We start from the raw sequence: 22,997 nt of genomic DNA on the forward strand, positions 1-22,997 counted from the left end.
GAACGTAAGCCTCCACAGCATGGATAATGGCAATAAACATCAAAACTTTGAAGCCATTTACATTCCAGCTTGTAGAACTGTTGAAAATGGACTGAATGAATCTCTGTGTATATATATATAGTGTGTGTATGTGTATATATCTAGATCTAGTAATCCATCTGCCTGCAAAGTATAGACTGACAGTAAATAAAGGGCCATAACTCTGTGTTCCCTGAAAAGTCTGAATCCACTATTTCTAGCCAACAACTAAACCAGTTCAAGGCAATTCTTGACTAAATAAAAAGTTCCCCCCCCCCCCCGGTAAGTTTTAGAAAGCTGACTTTTTAACATTAGGTAACATCGTAACATCTTGAGTTGTTTGCACAAGTCATTTCCGGTGTCAACAGTTGCTATCTCGTTGGGAGCGCTTCCATCAACAAAATGAGATCCTAGCGCTAGGTTTAGACTTTAGACTCCGAGTGGGGTCAAGAGGTCAAAACTGACGAGATGTGCAGTCATCCTCAGTCCTCTACCAGTACTAAATATACCAGTTGGAAACACTTCAGCGTGAGACCACTACATGCTAGTAGATTGGTAAATTGTAACGAAATATCACCACCCCCACACCTTACCACTGACTAGGGGCTCTAAACGTCTTAAAACGTACAATGAGATTTAAACTTAGACATGTAGGTCTCTAACCATATCATCTATCTATATATAAAATTCTCTTCATGGCTCGAGAGTTTGGACACCAAGTAATGGAAAGATCACTCTTTTATTTCTGCGAGTCGGACGGACTAGAGTTACCACACGTAATTTTAGAGGAGAAAAAAAAAAGGGGGGGGGGGAGGGAGAACACGTAGTATTCACCCGTAACTAAATAGCAGGGCCGGACTTAACCATTGTGGGTCCCAATGCGAAACGGATTTCGCGGGGCCCAGTTTGAGTAGGGATACGGTTAATAAGTGAAAATTAAGAGTTTGTATTAGAAAATAAATTCGTCTTTGTATTTTATTCATTCTTTACTACGCACAGAATTACTACACGAGCCTTGCGTGTAGCGAAGTCATACAGTACATCATAATAATTCTGTTTCCTACATAGATCACGCTCAATAGCAAGAATTACCAAATGTTTCAATCTATCTACGAGAATTGTTGACCTCATGTAATTCTTCATTAGTTTGAGGCGCGAGAAGCTTCTTTCACTAGATTCCACAATTACGGGTATTGCATAATGCCGTTTTTTTTTTATCGCGCGTAGGATTGGCGTTTTCCATAATGAATGACAATTTTTGTCTATATATTTCAGGAGATTTTTCTGAGTTTTCCAAAGATTTTAATAATTTCCGAAGATATTCAGGACGTTTTCGTATATTTTGTAATTTCCGGAGATTTCCAGGAGCTCCTGGTAAATCAGGAGGCCGCGGAAAATCTGTTATAAAATGGTTTAATTTAATAATTTACACCTAGGATTAGCATGGGGCCTATGACAGTGCGGGGCCCACTGCGGTCGCATAGGTTGCGGTGCCCTAAGGCCGGCCCTGAAAAAATAAAAGCGGCGTATGCTACGCCGCCGGTCGACTAGTGAGATTTAACCTTAGACCTGTAGGTCTTTAACCATACAATGAGTTTAACCTTAAACCGAGGTTATCGAATGTGTAAAACTGCTTTCAGTTTGTAGCAGTCTGTTTTCAGAATGTAGCAGCCTGTTTTCAGTACATCTAGCAATATGAGCAGAAGTATCATAGAGCCTGTAAACGCGTGATTATAATGAGCTAGAGCCAAGCCTCTGATTCAAACACAAATTACTTGCAGTCCTCCACTGCTAGAATACTCTCTAGCTCAACATGTTTTAAAGATTTTTAGATGATTTCAATGTCGCCTGCTCCACCCAATATATTAATGTCTTGGTCTATGAAGCTACCCCCCCTCCAAGAAAAACAAAACACAAGAAAATGAAAGATCTATATGACAAAGTCATTAGCAGACAACTAAATAAATGGTTGGCCTGGCCAGTCCTTCATTTCGACCTACACCTGAACCAAGGTCATCTCGCGCACAGAGACCTCATTTTTATTCCCGTTAAAATCCAATACATGGGGAGATAAGTCTAGCAGCACTTGAAATGAAATGATAAGTTACCTCCACATTGTCCTCGCTACAAAGGGAGATGAAGCGAAGCAGAAATTTTCCGCTGAAAACTTTCCCCTCCCTGAGATAGAAGGTCACGTTGACCCAGTTACAGGTAAAAATTATTGGATAAAAGAGACGGAAAATTTTTCCGTTCGAATGGCGGACTCATCGATCAGATCGTCGGCTGCGCCAAACATCGACTTCAACTTGCACGAGACCAACTAAAAGGTTACATGTAGACCCGGGGAAAAAAAACAATTGGTGACATCACTGTCACTGGCGACAAAGGTAAACCTCAATTCGAGAGAGCGACACTGTTGAAAACATTCTACCAAAAGTTGCTGCTCCATCTGATTTGAATAGAAAAATGGCTAAAATGGCGTACAGTGGATGGCGGGTCTATAGATGTCTGGAAGCAAAAGCTCTATGACCTTAAGACATGGACCAATATGTCAAGATTGAAATGCCAATAAGAGTACTGTCGTCTCATAATTATTATTTTGCAATTTTTAGATCCATAATCTAGAAAGATCTAGGTAATCAATCTCTTTAAATGTACATAAGATGATTAAAATCAACAGACATAATTATTTCGATCTAGGATTTTTGAAACATTCTCAATGGAAACTAACAGGAAATGGCTTTGTTTCATATATTTGCGTGAAAATATAAATCTGTGATCAATAGCCCATTCTAAAGAAAATCTGAGAAATGATTTAGCATTATTTCTAAACTTTGAAAACTAAAGATCATTACTTTTCTAACACGGAAAACATTGATTGGGGCGACTTCCTTTACAGCTTGAAAAAGAGTTACGCACAGAAAAATCTATCTATATATATATAGGTCTGTGAATTCATCAAACGCGGATAAGAATATGTTTCCGATTTCCAGTCTAGATATAATATATAAGTCTACGGTCTGGATCTATAGGCCTATCATTAGAATCTTATAAACTGAGTTGATTTATACATTCACTTAAGCATGATTTAAGCAACCTGTAAGGCAGTGCTGAACAACTGAAGAAAACAGCACACTATTTTTCTTCGGCACAGTCTGAAAAAGAGCTGACAGCTCAGCAGCAAAAAGCTGGCTAGAAGAAGAAGAAGCATGATTTTTTTTAGCGACCCCGAACGGTAGATATAGACACTATTTTAAAAATTTTCTTTTGGGGGGGGGGGTATTTAAAAAATCTTAAGAGCAAACAATATCTGTCTTATTTGTTACATGTTACATCTTTAATACTTTGGTAACGTCAAGCCATGCAACTTTGAGAAGACTCGAGGTTTATTTACCAGACTATGCCAGGAACCGGACCATTCTATTCGTATACATGAATATGTATTGTTACGAATCTCACTATCCAAGCTCTCTGCAAACTGCACCTTACACCACCAACTTAAAGAACTTGACAACTCAGGGCTCCAAAGTAACGTAACGCTTTAATAGTTGAATAAATAACAGCCAATACTGTACAATTGGCAACACGTACACTGTACAAATATCTCTCCGATAACACCGTTCCGCCGTATCAACTCTTGCACTGGCCTCTCCGTCTCGTTCCGGGCTTGCACTGGGTTCAACAGTTCAGGACTGACTTCACACACTAGGCTCGTGTCGGACTCGATCACAGACCAAGATCAAGACGCCGTTCGTCTCAACTGTACTTGATAGTACTCCGCACTGAACCGTCGTAATGCTCCGTACAGAACCACACCGCTGAACTGTGCTGTAGTCGACCGTGTTCTGAACTCTTGTCGTGAACCTCCTTTCTGAACCTTGCTGTATTGAGCCCCTTTTCTCGACCGTCTTGACTGCGACACCTCCTCTCTTATAAAGGGTCCCTACTGGCCTTCTCGAACCGGACAGAACGCCGCTCGACGTTTCTATGTGGTCAGATGACTACAACTCTCGTGACGCTCCTGAGCTCTGTTCACGACGGCGTTCCTTCTCGAACCGTCCTGTTGATACTCGACTCGGCTGACCGTCGTAGCTCGTCACGGTTGACCGCTCGTCTAGCGCTGACCTGGGGCGATTTGCGTCGGCTGACTACACACGTACCACTACCCCCATCTGTGCCACCACCAGGTTTATAACAGTATCGTCAAAGGACACAATGATCAGTGTGGTTAAGGCTGTGTATTTGTAACAAAATCTGGGTTGTTAGACTTTCACTTGTTCTTTTTAATTATTTCATGTTACGGAAACAATGCCCACAATACGACACTCTACTGCAGTGTTTCCCAAATTGTGCTCCTCGGAACCTCGAGGCCTGAAAAGGTGTTCCTCTAAATAGTCAAAATATGCGAAGTGTTCCGTTAAGGAAAAAGGGTTGGAAGAACACTGCACTAGTGTATTTAACGGAAACAGGCGATCAGAAGCCGAGAGGTTCCGAAAGTACAAATCAGTTGCAATGCTGCAATCGGTGAAGGCAACTATACACGAAGACGATAAAATGTTTCGCTAGTTCTCTTTGCTTAGATCTAGAGCACAGCCGTTAGTACGTAAAGGCCCAAGTTCAAATCTTATAATCTTCTTATTAGCGAGGACGGAAAATAAAAGGAGTTAAAAGGAAATTGGTTCTGTTTTTTTTTTTTAAAGGGAATTGGTTCTGTTTTTTTTTTTTTTGTTGTTTTATTTCAGCAACTGCAATCCCAAACGAAGAGCTTAGAAGCAGCATTACTACAGCGATTGGACTCCACGATGACCTGCTAACTACTGTCAAACAACGCAAACAAAAACTCTATGGCCATATCCCAAGATCCTCAATGCTCGCAAAAACCTTCCTCCAGGGAACAGTACCAGGAAAAAAGAAGACGAGGCAGACAGAGAAAGCGATGGGAAATGGACGGGCCTGTCATTGGAAGATATCCTATCCACGGCAAAAAAGAGGAACGGAGAAAGACGGTCAACAGATCTTGTGTGCAACCCAAGCGGTCCAACAGACTGAAGGATAGGTGAAGGTGAAATGCAATTCATACTTCCTTGAAGTGTATTCTTGTTAGCAAGTCCTAGAGTGGTACTGCAAGACATCTGTCACATCATTGGAATACTCCTCTCAGAAAACGCAAAGAGACGACGTGCCAGCCTCAGACAGTTAACAATTAGCCCTTGATTTGAATCTACTAGTTGGCTACTACTGAGAACTAGGCAGAAGGTACGAGACCTGATTGGGTTCGCTGGCGACATCGTGGGTTTCGATTTTCGTCGTCAGAGACAGAAATCTCCGCTATTCATGAGTAACAAGACATTTTTTTTTAAAGTCTTAGTTTAAATAAAAGTGTATACTTATCACTGAGAAATCTAGATTGAAGTTTTCGTAGCGCAGACACCCGCTAAACACGGAAGTCACCAAGCTGGCCCTAAACTAACAAACTTTCAATACATTTAGTACATTTTACATTTTCAACTGCTTCCAGTTAAGAGGAAGGCTTCAAGTTACGCAGCGTTAAGTTTTTCTATTTTACATTTTAGTTTCTATAGTTCTAAGAATAGATCGAATGTATTTCTGTCAATCTGTTGGGATAGTCACACACCAAACCAGTGACGTCCCCTTGTCCAGACCATAAAATGTAATCATGTCACCAATCAGGGGGTCTAAGGGAGTGTAATCTCGCCTAGGGGAAATGCGTTTTGCGGAAATCTAAGCTTCAAAAATTCATTTTCTTGGCATCTACAACGCAAGGATTAAAAAGTTACGAATCGGTGGTACGGAGCCAGACTTGATTGTTTGACTTAAACTCTCAACTAGGATTTATTAAAAACAACAATGCAGTACAACAGATTTTGTTCTGAAAAAAAAAAAAAAAAAGTATTCGCGCCCTTGTCAGTACCACTTCCCTTTCTGTTTCTCTCAGGAGACCGCGCCCGACAGTTTGAGCAAAACTGTTGCACAAATAAACCTACGCTCTATAACCTGTATTTGGTTGTTTATGGTGGTTGTTGTTACTATTACGATCGTTAACTCTTTCTCTCCCAACTGATGATACCAGCGTTGATTCCATCAGAATGTGGTAAATAATTACGGAGAGAAAGAGTTAAGAATACTATTTGAAAGTGATGCTATATCTTGGTGCTCACTTTCCAATCTCGACTCACGGTTTTAGTTTCTCATCAATCTTTTGTCTTTAGAGTGTCCAGTTGGAAGACGGTTGGCCAGCTGTCAACGTGGATGTCCTGAGGCCGAGAGCCAGTGATTTCAACCAAGTCTTATTTATTCATGACCATTGATTCCGTTACGAAAGTCACGTGTCAATTTTTTTTTTAAAAACCCGCCCTTGGGAGAGTTTTATGACCAGGTTTTTATCACTGCTCGATCTAGTCTGTTCCAAACTTTTTTCACAACAAGATGAGCAATTCTTTAACACATAGACACACGCACACACATCACGTGACGTGCGATTTGTTGAGTTAAGTGCAATCTCGTTTTTTCTAGGTATTTCTTTCTACGCGTTCTAGGAGTCAACTTTTAAATCTCCTACCAGCATTGAATTGACTAGTTGGTAATCGTAATATAGTTAGTACTAGGTCTAATTGTTCAGCAAACTAAAAAGGCGAGTTTTCTTTGAATTATTTTTTTAGCTCTGTAGGTAGCCACTAACTGACTCAGTAGCCACTAGTTGACCCAGTCACGTCTAAATGATCAGTAGCCACTAGTTGACTCAGTAACGTCTAAGTGATCAGTAGGCACTAGTTGACTCAGTAACGTCTAAGTGATCAGTAGGCACTAGTTGACTCAGTAACGTCTAAGTGATCAGTAGCCACTACTTGACCCAGTCACGTCTAAATGATCAGTAGCCACTAGTTGACTCAGTAACGTCTAAGTGATCAGTAGGCACTAGTTGACTCAGTAACGTCTAAGTGATCAGTAGGCACTAGTTGACTCAGTAACGTCTAAGTGATCAGTAGCCACTAGTTGACTCAGTAACGTCTAAGTGATCAGTAGCCACTAGTTGACTCAGTAACGTCTAAGTGATCAGTAGCCACTAGTTGACTCAGTAACGTCTAAGTGATCAGTAGCCACTAGTTGACTCAGTAAAGTCTAAATGATCAGTAGCCACTAGTTGACTCAGTAACGTCTAAGTGATCAGTAGCCACTAGTTGACTCAGTAACGTCTAAGTGATCAGTAGCCACTAGTTGACTCAGTAACGTCTAAGTGATCAGTAGCCACTAGTTGACTCAGTAACGTCTAAGTGATCAGTAGGCACTAGTTGACTCAGTAACGTCTAAGTGATCAGTAGCCACTAGTTGACTCAGTAACGTCTAAGTGATCAGTAGCCACTAGTTGACTCAGTAACGTCTAAGTGATCAGTAGCCACTAGTTGACTCAGTAACGTCTAAGTGATCAGTAGCCACTAGTTGACTCAGTAACGTCTAAGTGATCAGTAGGCACTAGTTGACTCAGTAACGTCTAAGTGATCAGTAGGCACTAGTTGACTCAGTAAAGTTTAAATGATCAGTAGCCACTAGTTGACTTAGTAACGTCTAAGGGATCAGTAGGCACTAGTTGACTCAGTAAAGTCTAAATGATCAGTAGCCACTAGTTGACTCAGTAACGTCTAAATGATCAGTAGCCACTAGTTGGCTCAGTAACGTCTAAGTGATCAGTAGGCACTAGTTGACTCAGTAACGTCTAAGTGATCAGTAGCCACTAGTTGACTCAGTAAAGTCAAAATGATCAGTCATGTGTCAACACTGGAGTGTGGGGGGGGGGGGAGGGGTACCAACCTTTCCAGTGACTTGAGCATTAGATCCGATGCCCAAGCACGTGCTGGGATTGCAAGTGTCTCCAGATCAATTCTGATTCATGAACATGTTTGGTTCTAAGTGTAGGAATATAGAGAACCTGGACAGGTACAGATTAGCTTCATACACTAGACTGACAACATGTTTAGATCTAAGTGTAGGAATATAGAGAACCTGGCCAGGTACAGATTAGCTTCATACACTAGACTGACAACATGTTTAGATCTAAGTGTAGGAATATAGAGAACCTGGACAGGTACAGATTAGCTTCATACACTAGACTGACAACATGTTTAGATCTAAGTGTAGGAATATAGAGAACCTGGACAGGTACAGATTAGCTTCATACACTAGACTGACAACATGTTTAGATATAAGTGTAGGAATATAGAGAACCTGGACAGGTACAGATTAGATTCATACACTAGATTGACAACATGTTTAGATATAAGTGTAGGAATATAGAGAACCTGGACAGGTACAGATTAGATTCATACACTAGACTGACAACATGTTTAGATCTAAGTGTAGGAATATAGAGAACCTGGCCAGGTACAGATTAGCTTCATACACTAGACTGACAACATGTTTAGATCTAAGTGTAGGAATATAGAGAACCTGGCCAGGTACAGATTAGCTTCATACACTAGACTGACAACATGTTTAGATCTAAGTGTAGGAATATAGAGAACCTGGCCAGGTACAGATTAGCTTCATACACTAGACTGACAACATGTTTAGATCTAAGTGTAGGAATATAGAGAACCTGGCCAGGTACAGATTAGCTTCATACACTAGACTGACAACATGTTTTAAACTAACTTGATGGCGTGTGAGTCTCAATCCATGGGGCCGAGTATAGTTTCGTCTATCGGAAATATCTTTCTAGCAGAACTTCGTGTTCCAGGGATCAGCCTGCTTTGAAACATTTAGACTCAGTGGTGACCTGTCGACTAGTCCACTAAACTTCAATGATGGTGACATGCCATTCGACTAGTCAACTAAACTTCAATGATTATGACCTGCCATTCGACTAGTCAGCTAATGATGACCTAGCGCCTGCGCCACCCCTACATGTGGTTCTGATTTCATTTTGTAACATTTAGAAACTAGGTTATCGTGACCTTCAAAATGACGGTGTTATTGTGACCTAACCAGGATCATTTGGAGCAGACACAATTTGGTCGCATCAAATCAATAGCGATTAGAAACTAGTGATTGCAAGTCTGTGACCTTTAGGCTGACAAACTACAGCATGCATCATTAGACTTAGACTCTAAACCGTGTCTTCGTGTACTTTGAGGCCAGCTTTTAGTTTACATAAAACTTTCAATCCATACAAACAAGTTCAGAGCTGGCTTGTACACAGAGATTCATCTATTGACACTTCATTGCCTAGATTCATATTTTATTGCATAGATTCACATTTCATTGCCTAGAGTCACATTTCACTGGCCCAAGTTAATTGATCAACTGCCTTAAGCATCGGCGACATTTCGTAAAGAAGTTAAACTCCCCCTGAAGACTAAACCATGAAGAGAAGGAGCTACGCTGGAGGGGGCTAATGTACAAAGTGAGGGTGGTAGCAACGTGCAGGCAATGAAGCGGAACCAAGGTGGCTCCTGGGATACCATTGAAGTAGAGCCGCGGTAAGTCTAGACATCCTCAAGCTTGCCAAAGAAAAGCTCAAAGTACAAGCACCAGAAATTGTGACCTCGGCCTTGGTCTAAACCACTATAACATCTTCAAGCAGATGGGACGCAGGTCAGAAGGATTCGGAGACTCGTTATTGGCGCGCACTACAGCAAGAGCGAGAGGGGTGGGGGTGGTGGTGGTGGCTCTGATTAAGTGGACGGACGACAGTTTAGTGTCACGGGGAGAGGCGAGATCAAAATAATCAGATTACAGAAAAAAAAAAAAAGAGAAATTGTGGGCGGTCGAACGAGAGGGGAGTGTATGTGTGTGTGAGAGAGAGAGGGAGAGAGAGCAGAGAGAGAGAGTCTATAATTAGACGCCGATGGATGAAAAGAAAGTAAGTTCCATTCAACTTTTGATACTAAAAATTCTAGCGACAACCTAGTCGAATGATTAATTCCATTTCCGATTGGTTTCAAAGATCCGAACTACATCGTTAAAATCACAGCCTCGCCCCGTTAAACCTTTTGAGCCTCCAGTCCCACTTTCAGAGCAGACGTAACATCACGTAGGCTAGACCAACACACACACGCACACACACACACGCGCAAACAAAATAAAGGGCAATATTGTCCAACGTTAAGAAAGACTCCAGACCAATGTTCAGCCAGCTCTCTTAGTGAATCACCTCACTACACTCTTTTGTCTCCTAGAGCAAAGGTTCAAAAGTCACGTGGTTTTGTGGATTCAAAGAAAGATAAAGCATCATGTATAGACTCTTCAAGATGACCACACTGTGCCAGGATGGACGACACATGCTGGACAGCGAATGTGTAATGACCATCACTCCACGGAACGCCTAATGCTCCAAGTATGGAGACAAATCTGTCTGGGGGAGACAGGCTACAACTGTTCAATGTTGAGATTGAGATTGAGTTTTGTTTGATTTGAATCACTTGAGCTCAATAGATTAGATCGGACGTCATTAGCACGAAGGAGATAACTCGTGTCTAACGATGTCGCTAGCAAATAGATGGAGCAAGGAGTCTTAATCAGATATAGCTCCACCAGACTGACATGACTAGCTGGTGCAATAGACAACTCCACCATACTAACATGACTAGCTGGTGCAATAGACAACTCCACCATACTAACATGACTAGCTGGTGCAATAGACAACTCCACCAGACTGACATGACTAGCTGGTGCAATAGACAACTCCACAAGACTGACATGACTAGCTGGTGCAATAGACAACTCCACCAGACTAACATGACTAGCTGGTGCAATAGACAACTCCACCAAACTAACATGACTAGCTGGTGCAATAGACAACTCCACCAGACTAACATGACTAGCTGGTGCAATAGACAACTCCACCATACTAACATGACTAGCTGGTGCAATAGACAACTCCACCAGACTGACATGACTAGCTGGTGCAATAGACAACTCCACCAGACTAACATGACTAGCTGGTGCAATAGACAACTCCACCAAACTAACATGACTAGCTAGTGCAATAGACAACTCCACCATACTAACATGACTAGCTGGTGCAATAGACAACTCCACCAAACTAACATGACTAGCTAGTGCAATAGACAACTCCACCATACTAACATGACTAGCTGGTGCAATAGACAACTCCACCAGACTGACATGACTAGCTGGTGCAATAGACAACTCCACCAGACTAACATGACTAGCTGGTGCAATAGACAACTCCACCATACTGACATGACTAGCTGGTGCAATAGACAACTCCACCAGACTGACATGACTAGCTGGTGCAATAGACAACTCAACCATACTAACATGACTAGCTGGTGCAATAGACAACTCCACCAGACTAACATGACTAGCTGGTGCAATAGACAACTCCACCAAACTAACATGACTAGCTGGTGCAATAGACAACTCCACCAGACTAACATGACTAGCTGGTGCAATAGACAACTCCACCAAACTAACATGACTAGCTGGTGCAATAGACAACTCCACCAGACTAACATGACTAGCTGGTGCAATAGACAACTCCACCAAACTAACATGACTAGCTGGTGCAATAGACAACTCCACCATACTAACATGACTAGCTGGTGCAATAGACAACTCCACCAGACTGACATGACTAGCTGGTGCAATAGACAACTCCACCATACTGACATGACTAGCTGGTGCAATAGACAACTCCACCAGACTGACATGACAATCTGGTGCAATAGACAACTCCACCATACTAACATGACTAGCTGGTGCAATAGACAACTCCACCATACTAACATGACTAGCTGGTGCAATAGACAACTCCACCAGACTGACATGACTAGCTGGTGCAATAGACAACTCCACCAGACTGACATGACTAGCTGGTGCAATAGACAACTCCACCATACTAACATGACTAGCTGGTGCAATAGACAACTCCACCATACTAACATGACTAGCTGGTGCAATAGACAACTCCACCAGACTGACATGACTAGCTGGTGCAATAGACAACTCCACCAGATTGGCATGACTAACATTACTACTTTCCAATCATAGTAATGGTCGCTGACATGGTGGAAGCAGGATTTTTTGTGGAAGAACTTCCGATTCACGCCTATCCGTTAGGAGAAATCCTTCTTAACGGTCAACTAAATAAGGACGACCTCTAGACGCCCCGATGCCATAATGGACTTCTTCAAAGGTAGAATAGACTCCAAAAAAACTGACAATATTACTGGTGGTAGAAATTCCACAGACAAAATACACCAGAAAAGTTGTGGAATCCATGACACCATTATAATTAATCCCATTTGCATAAATGAAGGAAGAAGACGACTTCAAACTTTTAATAACAGAATAGTGACACAAGGTCAAGTGACACACAAGGTCGGGTGACACACAAGGTCAGGTGACACACAAGGTCAGGTGACCAGACAGGTTATGAGTGTTCAAGGCCAGAGATACAGTATGCCAAGTGTACGATTTTCTATTAAACCGAAGAGCTTTTGGAAAACGCAGCAATGAAGGAAGTCTCTCAAACACGGTAGAACACTACAATCAATCATTGCCAAATACTTTGTTTTAGTTCTCAAGAGTAGAGTACCCTTATGACAGTCAAGTTTAAGATTCGCAAGACTAGGGTACCCTTATGACAGTCAAGTCTAAGATTCGCAAGACTAGGGTACCCTTATGACAGTCAAGTCTAAGATTCGCAAGACTAGGGTACCCTTATGACAGTCAAGTCTAAGATTCGCAAGAGTAGGGTACCCTTATGACAGTCAAGTCTAACATTCGCAAGAGTAGGGTACCCTTATGACAGTCAAGTCTAAGATTCGCAAGAGTAGGGTACCCTTATGACAGTCAAGTCTAAGATTCGCAAGACTAGGGTACCCTTATGACAGTCAAGTCTAAGATTCGCAAGAGTAGGGTACCCTTATGACAGTCAAGTCTTAGATTCGCAAGAGTAGGGTACCCTTATGACAGTCAAGTCTTAGATTCGCAAGACTAGGGTACCCTTATGACAGTCAAGTCTAAGATTCGCAAGAGTAGAGTACCCTTATGACAGTCAAGTCTAAGATTCGCAAGAGTAGAGTACCCTTATGACAGTCAAGTCTTAGATTCTCGCAAGAGCACTGTGTCCCTACGATGTCATAGATGCAAGAGAAGCGTCTAATTGTCTGTGTTTCGACGAAATACCAAAGTAAATCTTTATACACCAGCACAAACTCTGACAAATGCCACACATCAACGTACTGTCACTGACATAAGTATCGATTCCGTTCTTGTCATGACATTTCAGTGTTTGTTATTTCAACCTGAGACCCATACACTACAATACAAGACTCATACAAAACGTAATTTGCTATGGAATCAGTGGCACAAACCACTTGGCTATCTATCAAGGGGGGCTCAAGGAGTTCGAGTTCCGCTGAGTAGTGTTTAATGAGAGGCAGCAAGGGAACCTTCTACCAGACACACACACACACAAGAAAACACACACACACACACACACAAGAAAACACTGAGCATGCTATAAAAAAGCAACTAAAAAAAAAACAATCTATTAAAAAAAAGATTCACAGTAGACAAGGTAAATCCTATCTGAAGAAGACAAACACACCAAGTCTAGGTTAAAACACTAGACACACCTAGGACCGTAATGCCCAAATAGTTTAATCCTGGAGGACATTTACATGTCAGACATGCAAACAATATGAACGCAGTTTGGCCATCACTTAAAGTTCCTTATTTACACCAAGCAGTTTGGCCATCACCGAAAGTTCCGTATTTACACCAAGCAGTTTGGCCAACACCGAAAGTTCCTTATTTACACCCAGCAGTTTGGCCAACACCGAAAGTTCCTTATTTACACCTAGCAGTTTGGCCAACACCGAAAGTTCCCTATTTACACCAAGCAGTTTGGCCATCACCGAAAGTTCCGTATTTACACCAAGCAGTTTGGCCAACACCGAAAGTTCCGTATTTACACCAAGCAGTTTGGCCAACACCGAAAGTTCCGTATTTACACCAAGCAGTTTGGCCATCACCGAAAGTTTCTTATTTACACCCAGCAGTTTGGCCATCACCGAAAGTTCCGTATTTACACCAAGCAGTTTGGCCATCACAGAAAGTTCCGTATTTACACCAAGCAGTTTGGCCAACACCGAAAGTTCCGTATTTACACCAAGCAGTTTGGCCATCACCGAAAGTTTCTTATTTACACCCAGCAGTTTGGCCATCACCGAAAGTTCCTTATTTACACCCAGCAGTTTGGCCATCACCGAAAGTTTCTTATTTACACCCAGCAGTTTTGTGGCCATCACCGAAAGTTCCTTATTTACACCCTGTCCACATTTTGGATTCAGCTCTAGTAAGTCATTCGTTGTCCCGGTAAATTGAGACCGCTCGTTCAATTCTCGAATTCAACCGAAAAAAAAAAAAAAAAAGATATTTTAAATGTGTTCGTCCTAGCATACTTTGGGTTACCGGACACTTCCTTAGGAGGACAGAAGAGGGGACAAAGTTTCACAAAGGAGGACACACGAATCTTCAACAACTAGGTCTATCACGTTGTTGATGCCAGGCAATCAGAGGCTGTCCCAACTTGATGTTTATTGTAACTCAGCGGTTCTCAACCTTGTAAGCTCGGCGACCCCTTTTTACAATCCCCCACTCTGCCGCGATCCCCCTCTCTCCACACACACACAGCAATAGAAGAGTAGACAATAGCAATCCATATTTTCGATGGTCTTAGGCGACCCCTGGCAAATGGTCAATCGACCCACAAAGGGGTCGCGATCCACAGGTTGAGAACCCCTGTTGTAACTGGTCTAGTATTTGATGTCTTCTATCTACTTGACTTTACATTCGACTCGCATTCTACTGACGCTATTGTTATTTATTTTGTTACTAAAAGTATTCACCAATAAAAAAAAATGTAATGCTTTTTTTGTGTGTGTGTTTTTTGGGCGCTTTGGAAAAAAAAAGGGTTGGTTGGTTGGTGTGTGTGTGTGTGGGGGGGGGTATGGGAGATGTGGATCTAGTCATGACAGTTGACTAATTCCTGTGACATAAAGAAACAAAGCCGATAATGACATGTCTAGTTGGGGCAGACTGGAACAAGTCAGAACTTTATAATGGTTTTGTATTTTGACAATTATGTTCATGTCATGTTTGCGTTTCTCTCGGACTTTTATTCTTCTACAAGCTCTCAGATACTTTCATTCCTGAACTAAAAAAAAAATGTTTTTTTTTTTTTCAAGATTTATTTATTGTTTATTGATAGGAATTTAATGAAACGCATCATTAAAACAGGATCTAATCACAAGAACTAATCTTTAAACAAATAGGACGCTTGGAAACATAACGAAATCACTTACAGTCTGATTAGGCAGGGGCGTACCTCATTTTGTAGAGCCTAACTTTAAATCTGGCAGGGGCGTACCTCATTTTGTAGAGCCTAACTTTAAATCTGACAGTGGCGTACCTCACCAACAGATGCTTGAACATAAAGACTGCAGATATTGTGACGTCTCCCAAGCTAGTAAAACATGAAATCAGATTGTAGGAGAGACAGAAAACGCCCTAAAGACTAAAAACCTCAAGTCCCAGCAAACAGCCAACAGGAAGTCATTTCAACCTACAGAGAATGCACTCTGAAGAAGTGAGCGCCATGAAAATGTTGGAAGACATACAGGGCAAATGTAAAGAATTTCAGATTCTGGGAACTCAGAGACGACAGAACATCAGTGATTCTGGGAACTCAGAGACGACAGAACATCAGTGATTCTGGGAACTCAGAGACGATAGAACATCAGTGATTTTTGGGAACTCAGAGATTTTTAGAAAATCAGTGATTCATATAAATTTGCTGGGCCTTGATAAGAGACACTCGCCCCAAATCCCGCGTACTGCTAAAGCCGCCTGATAGTCATCAGAGCTAGAGCAGTGTCTTGGTACGAGTCTAAACTAGCCACGAGATCTGTCTTGATGCATCGAATTCTCTTCAAACTTACATACAAAATAACCTCTAGTTTTGTTTCCCTGCCGTTCTGGTGACAGGGGGGGTGGTGGGGGGCTGGACTAAGTTCCTTGACGCTCAGGCAGAGGTCAGCCACACCTGAAGCCAGGAGGACGTGAGAAAGCGGAGACAGAAATGCTTCCTCGACCAGTCGATTGTTGCCCTCTGTCTGTCACGTGTCAAGGTTTCCATAGAGACACAATAACAAAAGCCAAAACGAGGACGAGGAGACAATAGGAAGACAGGATCTGGCAGTGAGGAGTCCCAGGGCCTATTACTTACATTTAGATTGAGAGAGACAATAAGGAAGGATTCACGACACACACACACACACTCACGCAAACAAGTGTCATGGGAGGATATAAACCAAAATGAGTTCCCCCCCAACCTTCCCCCCCCCCAGGTGACAACATGTAACAAATGGAAGCAATATTGTTTGTACACATGCCATGCCAAACTGGTTTGATCCTGTCAGCTCTTGAAACAAACATTCCAGACATCAACCTTTACAAAATATATTCAAAACGAAACCGGGTTGACTGTTTCACTTGGTATTTTGTTTTCTATCCTTCCATCTAGGCACCGCATTGTCTCCCATACACCCCGCATGCGCGTATACCCCGCACACATGGCAAAATAAGTAAAAACAAAACCGTACAACCCGCACCCTTGCAAGTGTGACTTGCCGGTACATGAAGTTGTTGCTCTTCAGGCGTCTGGTCCCTCTAGATCTAGAAGCACTGAAACTATTCGCAACAGTTTCATGAAGGCTGGACTGCTAACGGTTTGAGAAGCTAAGTCAGAGCCAGAGGGCAGCTTCATTTCGGACGACACAGTGAGAGCTGAGAATGATGGAAGAGTCGATTTATGGCCCAACTGTTGCAGCCGCTACGCTTATTGCAAGAAGACATGTCAATGTGATACAAGCGTCGATGGTTTCACTAGCTAGAACGACATTAGTGAGACTGGCGATGGACTGCGGGATGCATTGCACGCATTGTACCCTATACGTTTTAACATGACAGGTACCGGCTAATTAGTTTAGTGGCTTACGTCGCCAAGGTACTTTTTTCTTTTAATAATAATAATAATAAAAATAATAATCTTTATTGTCCGTATGGAAATTTGTCTTACAATTTGTGCATTACACCAAACAAAAAACATTAAAACTATAAGAAACCAAAGTGTACATTCACACCAGACTCACTCATAATTTACATGTGACAAAGTTTATACCAGATTGTTCTTATTTAATGATTCGATTGCCAGGGGAACAAAAGAGTGTTTGTCTTTGCTATCGGTGTCTTGTATCTCTTTTGTGATGGTAAAATCACAAAATCCTGACACAAAGGGTGATTCTTTATTTCGAGGATCTTGTTAGCTTTTTTTTTTATAGATGTTTGTCTCAAACAACTGCCAAAATGGGGTTTGTTTTTTTGCCAATGATTTTACCAGCAGCATTTAGGATTCTATAAAGTTTATTTTTATTTTTAATGCTCAGATTGCCATACCAGGCAGTGATAATTGAAACTTAGAATATTGCAGATATGAGCGTGATAATAAGATGTTCCAATGTACAGTTCACACACAGCTAAAGACCCATCAGCATGTCCATAGTGTCCGTTATACTATGTTTATGAGTAAAATTACTTTTTGTATACCCCGCGCTGCAGCCATTCGTGTGTAAAAAAATTTTTTAAAAAATAATTGTATAACCCGCAGTTTATATTCGCGAAAATAGTGTACTGGTGTATCGGAATTAAAACTAATAAATATACACATGTAAATGTACAAACAGTGTACATACTAACGTTAAAAAGTCATGGCTTCAACTCCGTAGGAACGCGGCCTCAGATGAGCAAAGCTGTCAATAGCGAACAGGTGAAGGATCTCTTGAATTATGTATCGGCTTGGGAAAGTTTGGTGCTAAGTGGAAAGTCAAGAGACTCACTGGGAACTACCAGAGCGGAACAAACTTGACATTTAGGCTAAGGAGAAAACAAAAAAAAGATGCGCTGCGTCCCGCTGAGTACTTTTGACTTGCGACTGATTGAGTTTGCGACATACCAGTAAGTAATTGTTTGCGACATACCAGTAGTTGTTTGAGGCATAACAGTAAGTAGGCTAATACATCAAACACTGAACCATTATTTACATTAAACAAAAAACAACCTCATAAAATACTCGGATAGACGCAAAAATAAAGGACAAAGTCGTTAAAGTGCTTTATCTTTATAGGGCCCTTAGAGCATGGGATGGGGTGTGCCTAAATCAGGACAGGAAAACTAAAGACATAGACAAGTTAAAGTTTACAAAATAATAATAATAGTCGACTGGCGGCGTAGCATACGCCGCTACTTTGCAGGGCCGGCCTTGGGTGACCGCAGTGGGCTATGCACTTATTTCTTGATATTGAGCGTGATCTATGTAGGATATATAATTTTTATGATAGACTGTATGACTTCGCTACACGCAAGGCTCGTAAAGTAGTTCTGTACGTAGTAAAGAATGAATAAAATGAATAGATGAATTTATTTTGTAATACAAACTCTTAAATTTCACTTAATATCCGTGGCGTAACTCTAGTTCTTCCGACTTGCAGAACTAAGAGAGTGATCTTTCCTTTACTTATTCTTCTCGTCCTAACTCTTGAGCGAAGAAGACAATTATATATATATAGAAGATTATAGCTTTTACATAGCGCTATTTTCATGCTAATAGCAGGCTCAGAGCACTATGGCCCAATCTCATTTGTGGACCGGTGGGAGAAGGTTTTCCGTGCTGCTTATAGGCACAACACAACTCTGCTCGAGTCGGGTGTCGAACCTCGAGCCCCATTCATAGGTAGGTAAGTTCAAGAATACATGACTTCTCTACCACGCTTCCCACGTTTATAATACGCAAAATATGCGCTAAATTAGGTGCATACATGAACATTATATAAGCTTGAAGGGAAGACTACAAAATGTCATATGATAAATAGTCAAAGGTCAAAAATAGATCTTGCTATTATTAGCTCCGTTCTTGGTTCAAACCAGAAGAAAAAAAAAGAGAAATAATTATTCCCTGATGCCTACTTTCAAGTGAGAGGAAGTCATTTGGTCTGACCCAGTTATCAGTCCTGCATAATTCTGTCCCCTTGAGTTAGCAGACGGCTTGAGGATACAAATGGATTTCTTTGTCCGTGTTGACTTCAAGTCCATCCTGATGTTCTCCAGCTAACCACGCTTGGCTACATTGGATAATGTCCACACAGGCTTGACCACTAGAGCAACAACAAACGGTTATGTCTAGACCACAAGGGCCAACAGCTGACGGGGAAAAGTCGAACACAAAAGATGAATAGATCTCCAAATGAAAGAAGGTAACTCAGAAGTCCAGTTCGCTTCAGAACGAGACTGCATCAGGTTGGCGCAATACATATAATGGATTTAGGAAGAAAGGCCACTGGAAAAGTAAGGCAGAGGAAAAGAAGGCACAAGAAAAATGAGCCAGTTTTGGACGAAGCGGAAAAAAAAATGGGCACGCTTTAATAGCGACTTCGACCTTTGAGATAATCATAGCTGGGATTTCGTAAAGGTCACCAAAAAAGATCACATTCCAAGGAAAACAAATTACCTTCAAAATCAGAGTCGTTATTAGAATACAATAAACATGCATGCATGTGACCCTGCCGGTCCAAGTAAAACAAAGGACGTTCGGGCCACGAGGCCTTCATTAGCTACAAAACAAAAACAAACAAACAAAAAAAACAAACAATATTCTTAACAATATGACATACTTTTACATTCATTAATATTCAAGCTTAAGAGAGAGGGGGGGGGGATCTCCACAAAACTCCTGCCCAGCCCCCCCCCCCTTTTACTAAACTCTGCCACTGAATAGTGCCAATAGTACCATGCACTACTCACGTCAGATTCCAAACGCCTCGGTACAGTGCAACTGATGTCACTGATCCCAAAACCCAGCTTCCTAAAGACTTGGACTGCGCACGCGAGGTGAATGAATGTGAATGTGTCTAGGAAATCTCTCAATGTGGACAAGTCAGGGCCGTCGCGGATCACGTGACCAAAGTCCTAAGCGCGGAGCGGGCGTCGATAGTGTGTGACGTCACACAACCCTTCCCTCCCCCCGCCCCCTCGACTAATACTAAGGCCCGGCACTGAAGAAGAGACTGGCGACTGACTGAATATGGAACCATTGAGCTCACGTTCTTAACAAACACACCACCGCCATATACATTGATTTCGCAATGAACAGGATAGATTATATAAGCTCTGTAACTGTGGAGGTAACGCAATCCAACTTTGGCACAATTCGCAATAGTTTCAAGAGCGATGAATGTTTGTTTTATCTTATCTTATATAATACAGACGTTACTTCAAAAAAGAAGATAATTACGTCCTACGCGTCATGCATTTAGTCATGCATATTAACCAATGACTTAAATTCAGCCAAGTCACTGGTTTTCCTGGCTAGCTCAGGCAACCCATTCCATGCTCTAATAGCACTAGGGAAGAAGGAGTATTTGTACAACTTTGTCCTAGCATATGGGACGAGGAATGTGCCTTTATCTTTGTGTCTTTCAGAGTATTTTATTAAATTTTGTTTTTGTATTTGAAGATTATGGTTCAGTGTTTTATGTATGATTGCTACTTTACCTTTGAGCCTTCTGTCCTGAAGGCTTTCTAAATTTAGTGATTTTACTAAAGCTGTTACTCTAGTCAAATGTGAATGTTTTTTTTTTTGTATGAACACTATAGATATGTTACTGTTCAACAACTAGATATTACTTGATTAAAACTAATGGTAGCAACTACGGCAAAATCTCGAAATTCTCACATTTGCTTGCATATTTATCATATATAGACCAGGTATAATACATGTCTTGTGACCCTTACAACCTCTTCATTTTTTTTTATGTGTTAGTTGTCACAAGAACCATTGTTCCTTACATGCTTGTACCCAAGCCTTAACCAACATTAATTAGTTCACACAGTGGTTGCCACTATTCAACCAGCCCTCAACTATTTCTTTAGCTCAAACTCAAGTTGAAGTCAAACTATTTCTGTGCCCGAGAAAAAAAAAAAATCGATGATTTTATTTTCATAGAAGCCCTTCGACTTGCTTGTCCAAGAAGAGACTTAAACAGGACTGAAGGGGCCATCCTAAGTACTGAACAGAGGGGCCATCCTAGTAGGCCTACTGAACAGAACGGCCATCCTAGTACTGAACAGAGGGGCCATCCTAGTACTGAACAGAGGGGCCATCCTACAACCTGTAAATGAAGCTAAATTTTTGCGGATGCTAGAGTTAGCGTTACATCTTACCTCCTTTGACTTCTCCGTTGGTGCAAATGGCTGTCATGGAGATGGCCGTGATGGTGGTCACTACACTGGACAACAGGACAATGAGAACGGCCTGAATGATGCCAGCCTCGCCCACTACCCAGGGCAGACGTATGAACAACATGACACCAAATATATTGAGAATACATCGTATCTGTGGACAAGAAGAGAGTTGTTGAGTCAAACAAGTATTTCATTGGGGAAAATAAAGAGAATCGCTCATTGGGGAAAATAAAGAGAATCTTTCATTGGGGACAATAAAGAGAATCGCTCATTGGTGAAATAAAGAGAATCGCTCATTGGGGAAAATAAAGAGAATCTTTCATTGGGGAAAATAAAGAGAATCTTTCATTGGAGAAAATAAAGAGAATCTTTCATTGGAGAAAATAAAGAGAATCGTTCATTGGGGAAATAAAGAGAATCTTTCATTGGAGAAAATAAAGAGAATCTTTCATTGGAGAAAATAAAGAGAATCTTTCATTGGGGGAAATAAAGAGAATCGCTCATTGGGGAAAATAAAGAGAATCATTCATTGGGGAAATAAAGAGAATCTTTTAGAGAAATAAGAGAATCGCTCATTGGAGAAATAAAGAGAATCGTTCATTGGAGAAATAAAGAGAATCTTTCATTGGGGAAATAAAGAGAATCGCTCATTGGAGAAATAAAGAGAATCTTTCATTGGAGAAAATAAAGAGAATCGTTCATTGGGGGAAATAAAGAGAATCTTTCATTGGAGAAATAAAGAGAATCTTTCATTGGAGAAATAAAGAGAATCTTTCATTGGAGAAATAAAGAGAATCGCTCATTGGAGAAATAAAGAGAATCTTTCATTGGAGAAATAAAGAGAATCGCTCATTGGAGAAATAAAGAGAATCTTTCATTGGAGAAATAAAGAGAATCTTTCATTGGAGAAATAAAGAGAATCTTTCATTGGAGAAAGAAAGAGAATCTTTCATTGGAGAAATAAAGAGAATCGCTCATTGGAGAAATGAAGAGAATCTTTCATTGGAGAAATAAAGAGAATCTTTCATTGGGGAAAATAAAGAGAATCTTTCATTGGGGGAAATAAAGAGAATCGTTCATTGGGGGAAATAAAGAGAATCTTTCATTGGAGAAAATAAAGAGAATCGTTCATTGGGGAAATAAAGAGAATCTTTCATTGAGAAAATAAAGAGAATCGTTCATTGGGGAAATAAAGAGAATCTTTCATTGGAGAAAATAAAGAGAATCTTTCATTGGGGAAATAAAGAGAACCGTTCATTGGGGGAAATAAAGAGAATCTTTCATTGGGGGAAATAAAGAGAATCGCTCATTGGGGGAAATAAAGAGAATCTTTCATTGGAGAAATAAATAGAATCTTTCATTGGGGAAATAAATAGAATCTTTCATTGGGGAAATAAAGAGAATCGCTCATTGGGGGAAATAAAGAGAATCTTTCATTGGAGAAATAAAGAGAATCGTTCATTGGAGAAATAAAGAGAATCTTTCATTGGAGAAATAAAGAGAATCTTTCATTGGAGAAATAAAGAGAATCTTTCATTGGGGAAAATAAAGAGAATCTTTCATTGGAGAAATAAAGAGAATCTTTCATTGGGGAAATAAAGAGAATCTTTCATTGGGGAAATAAAGAGAATCTT

The 22,997-nt window shown here is 41.0% G+C and overlaps 1 protein-coding gene across 1 annotated transcript in view; it reads right to left on the reverse strand.

Moving 5' to 3' along the window:
* Nucleotides 1-22,997, reverse strand: part of LOC106050963 (solute carrier family 12 member 2-like) — a 105,978-nt gene that overhangs the window by 23,410 nt on the left and 59,571 nt on the right. Inside the window, exon 3 of the mRNA XM_056042894.1 lies at nt 21,343-21,514. Coding sequence (XP_055898869.1) covers nt 21,343-21,514 — 172 coding nt within the window. The remainder of the gene's footprint in view (nt 1-21,342; nt 21,515-22,997) is intronic.

The sequence above is a fragment of the Biomphalaria glabrata genome, chromosome 1 (assembly GCF_947242115.1).
Source record: "Biomphalaria glabrata chromosome 1, xgBioGlab47.1, whole genome shotgun sequence".
NCBI classification, from domain to species: Eukaryota; Metazoa; Mollusca; class Gastropoda; family Planorbidae; genus Biomphalaria; species Biomphalaria glabrata.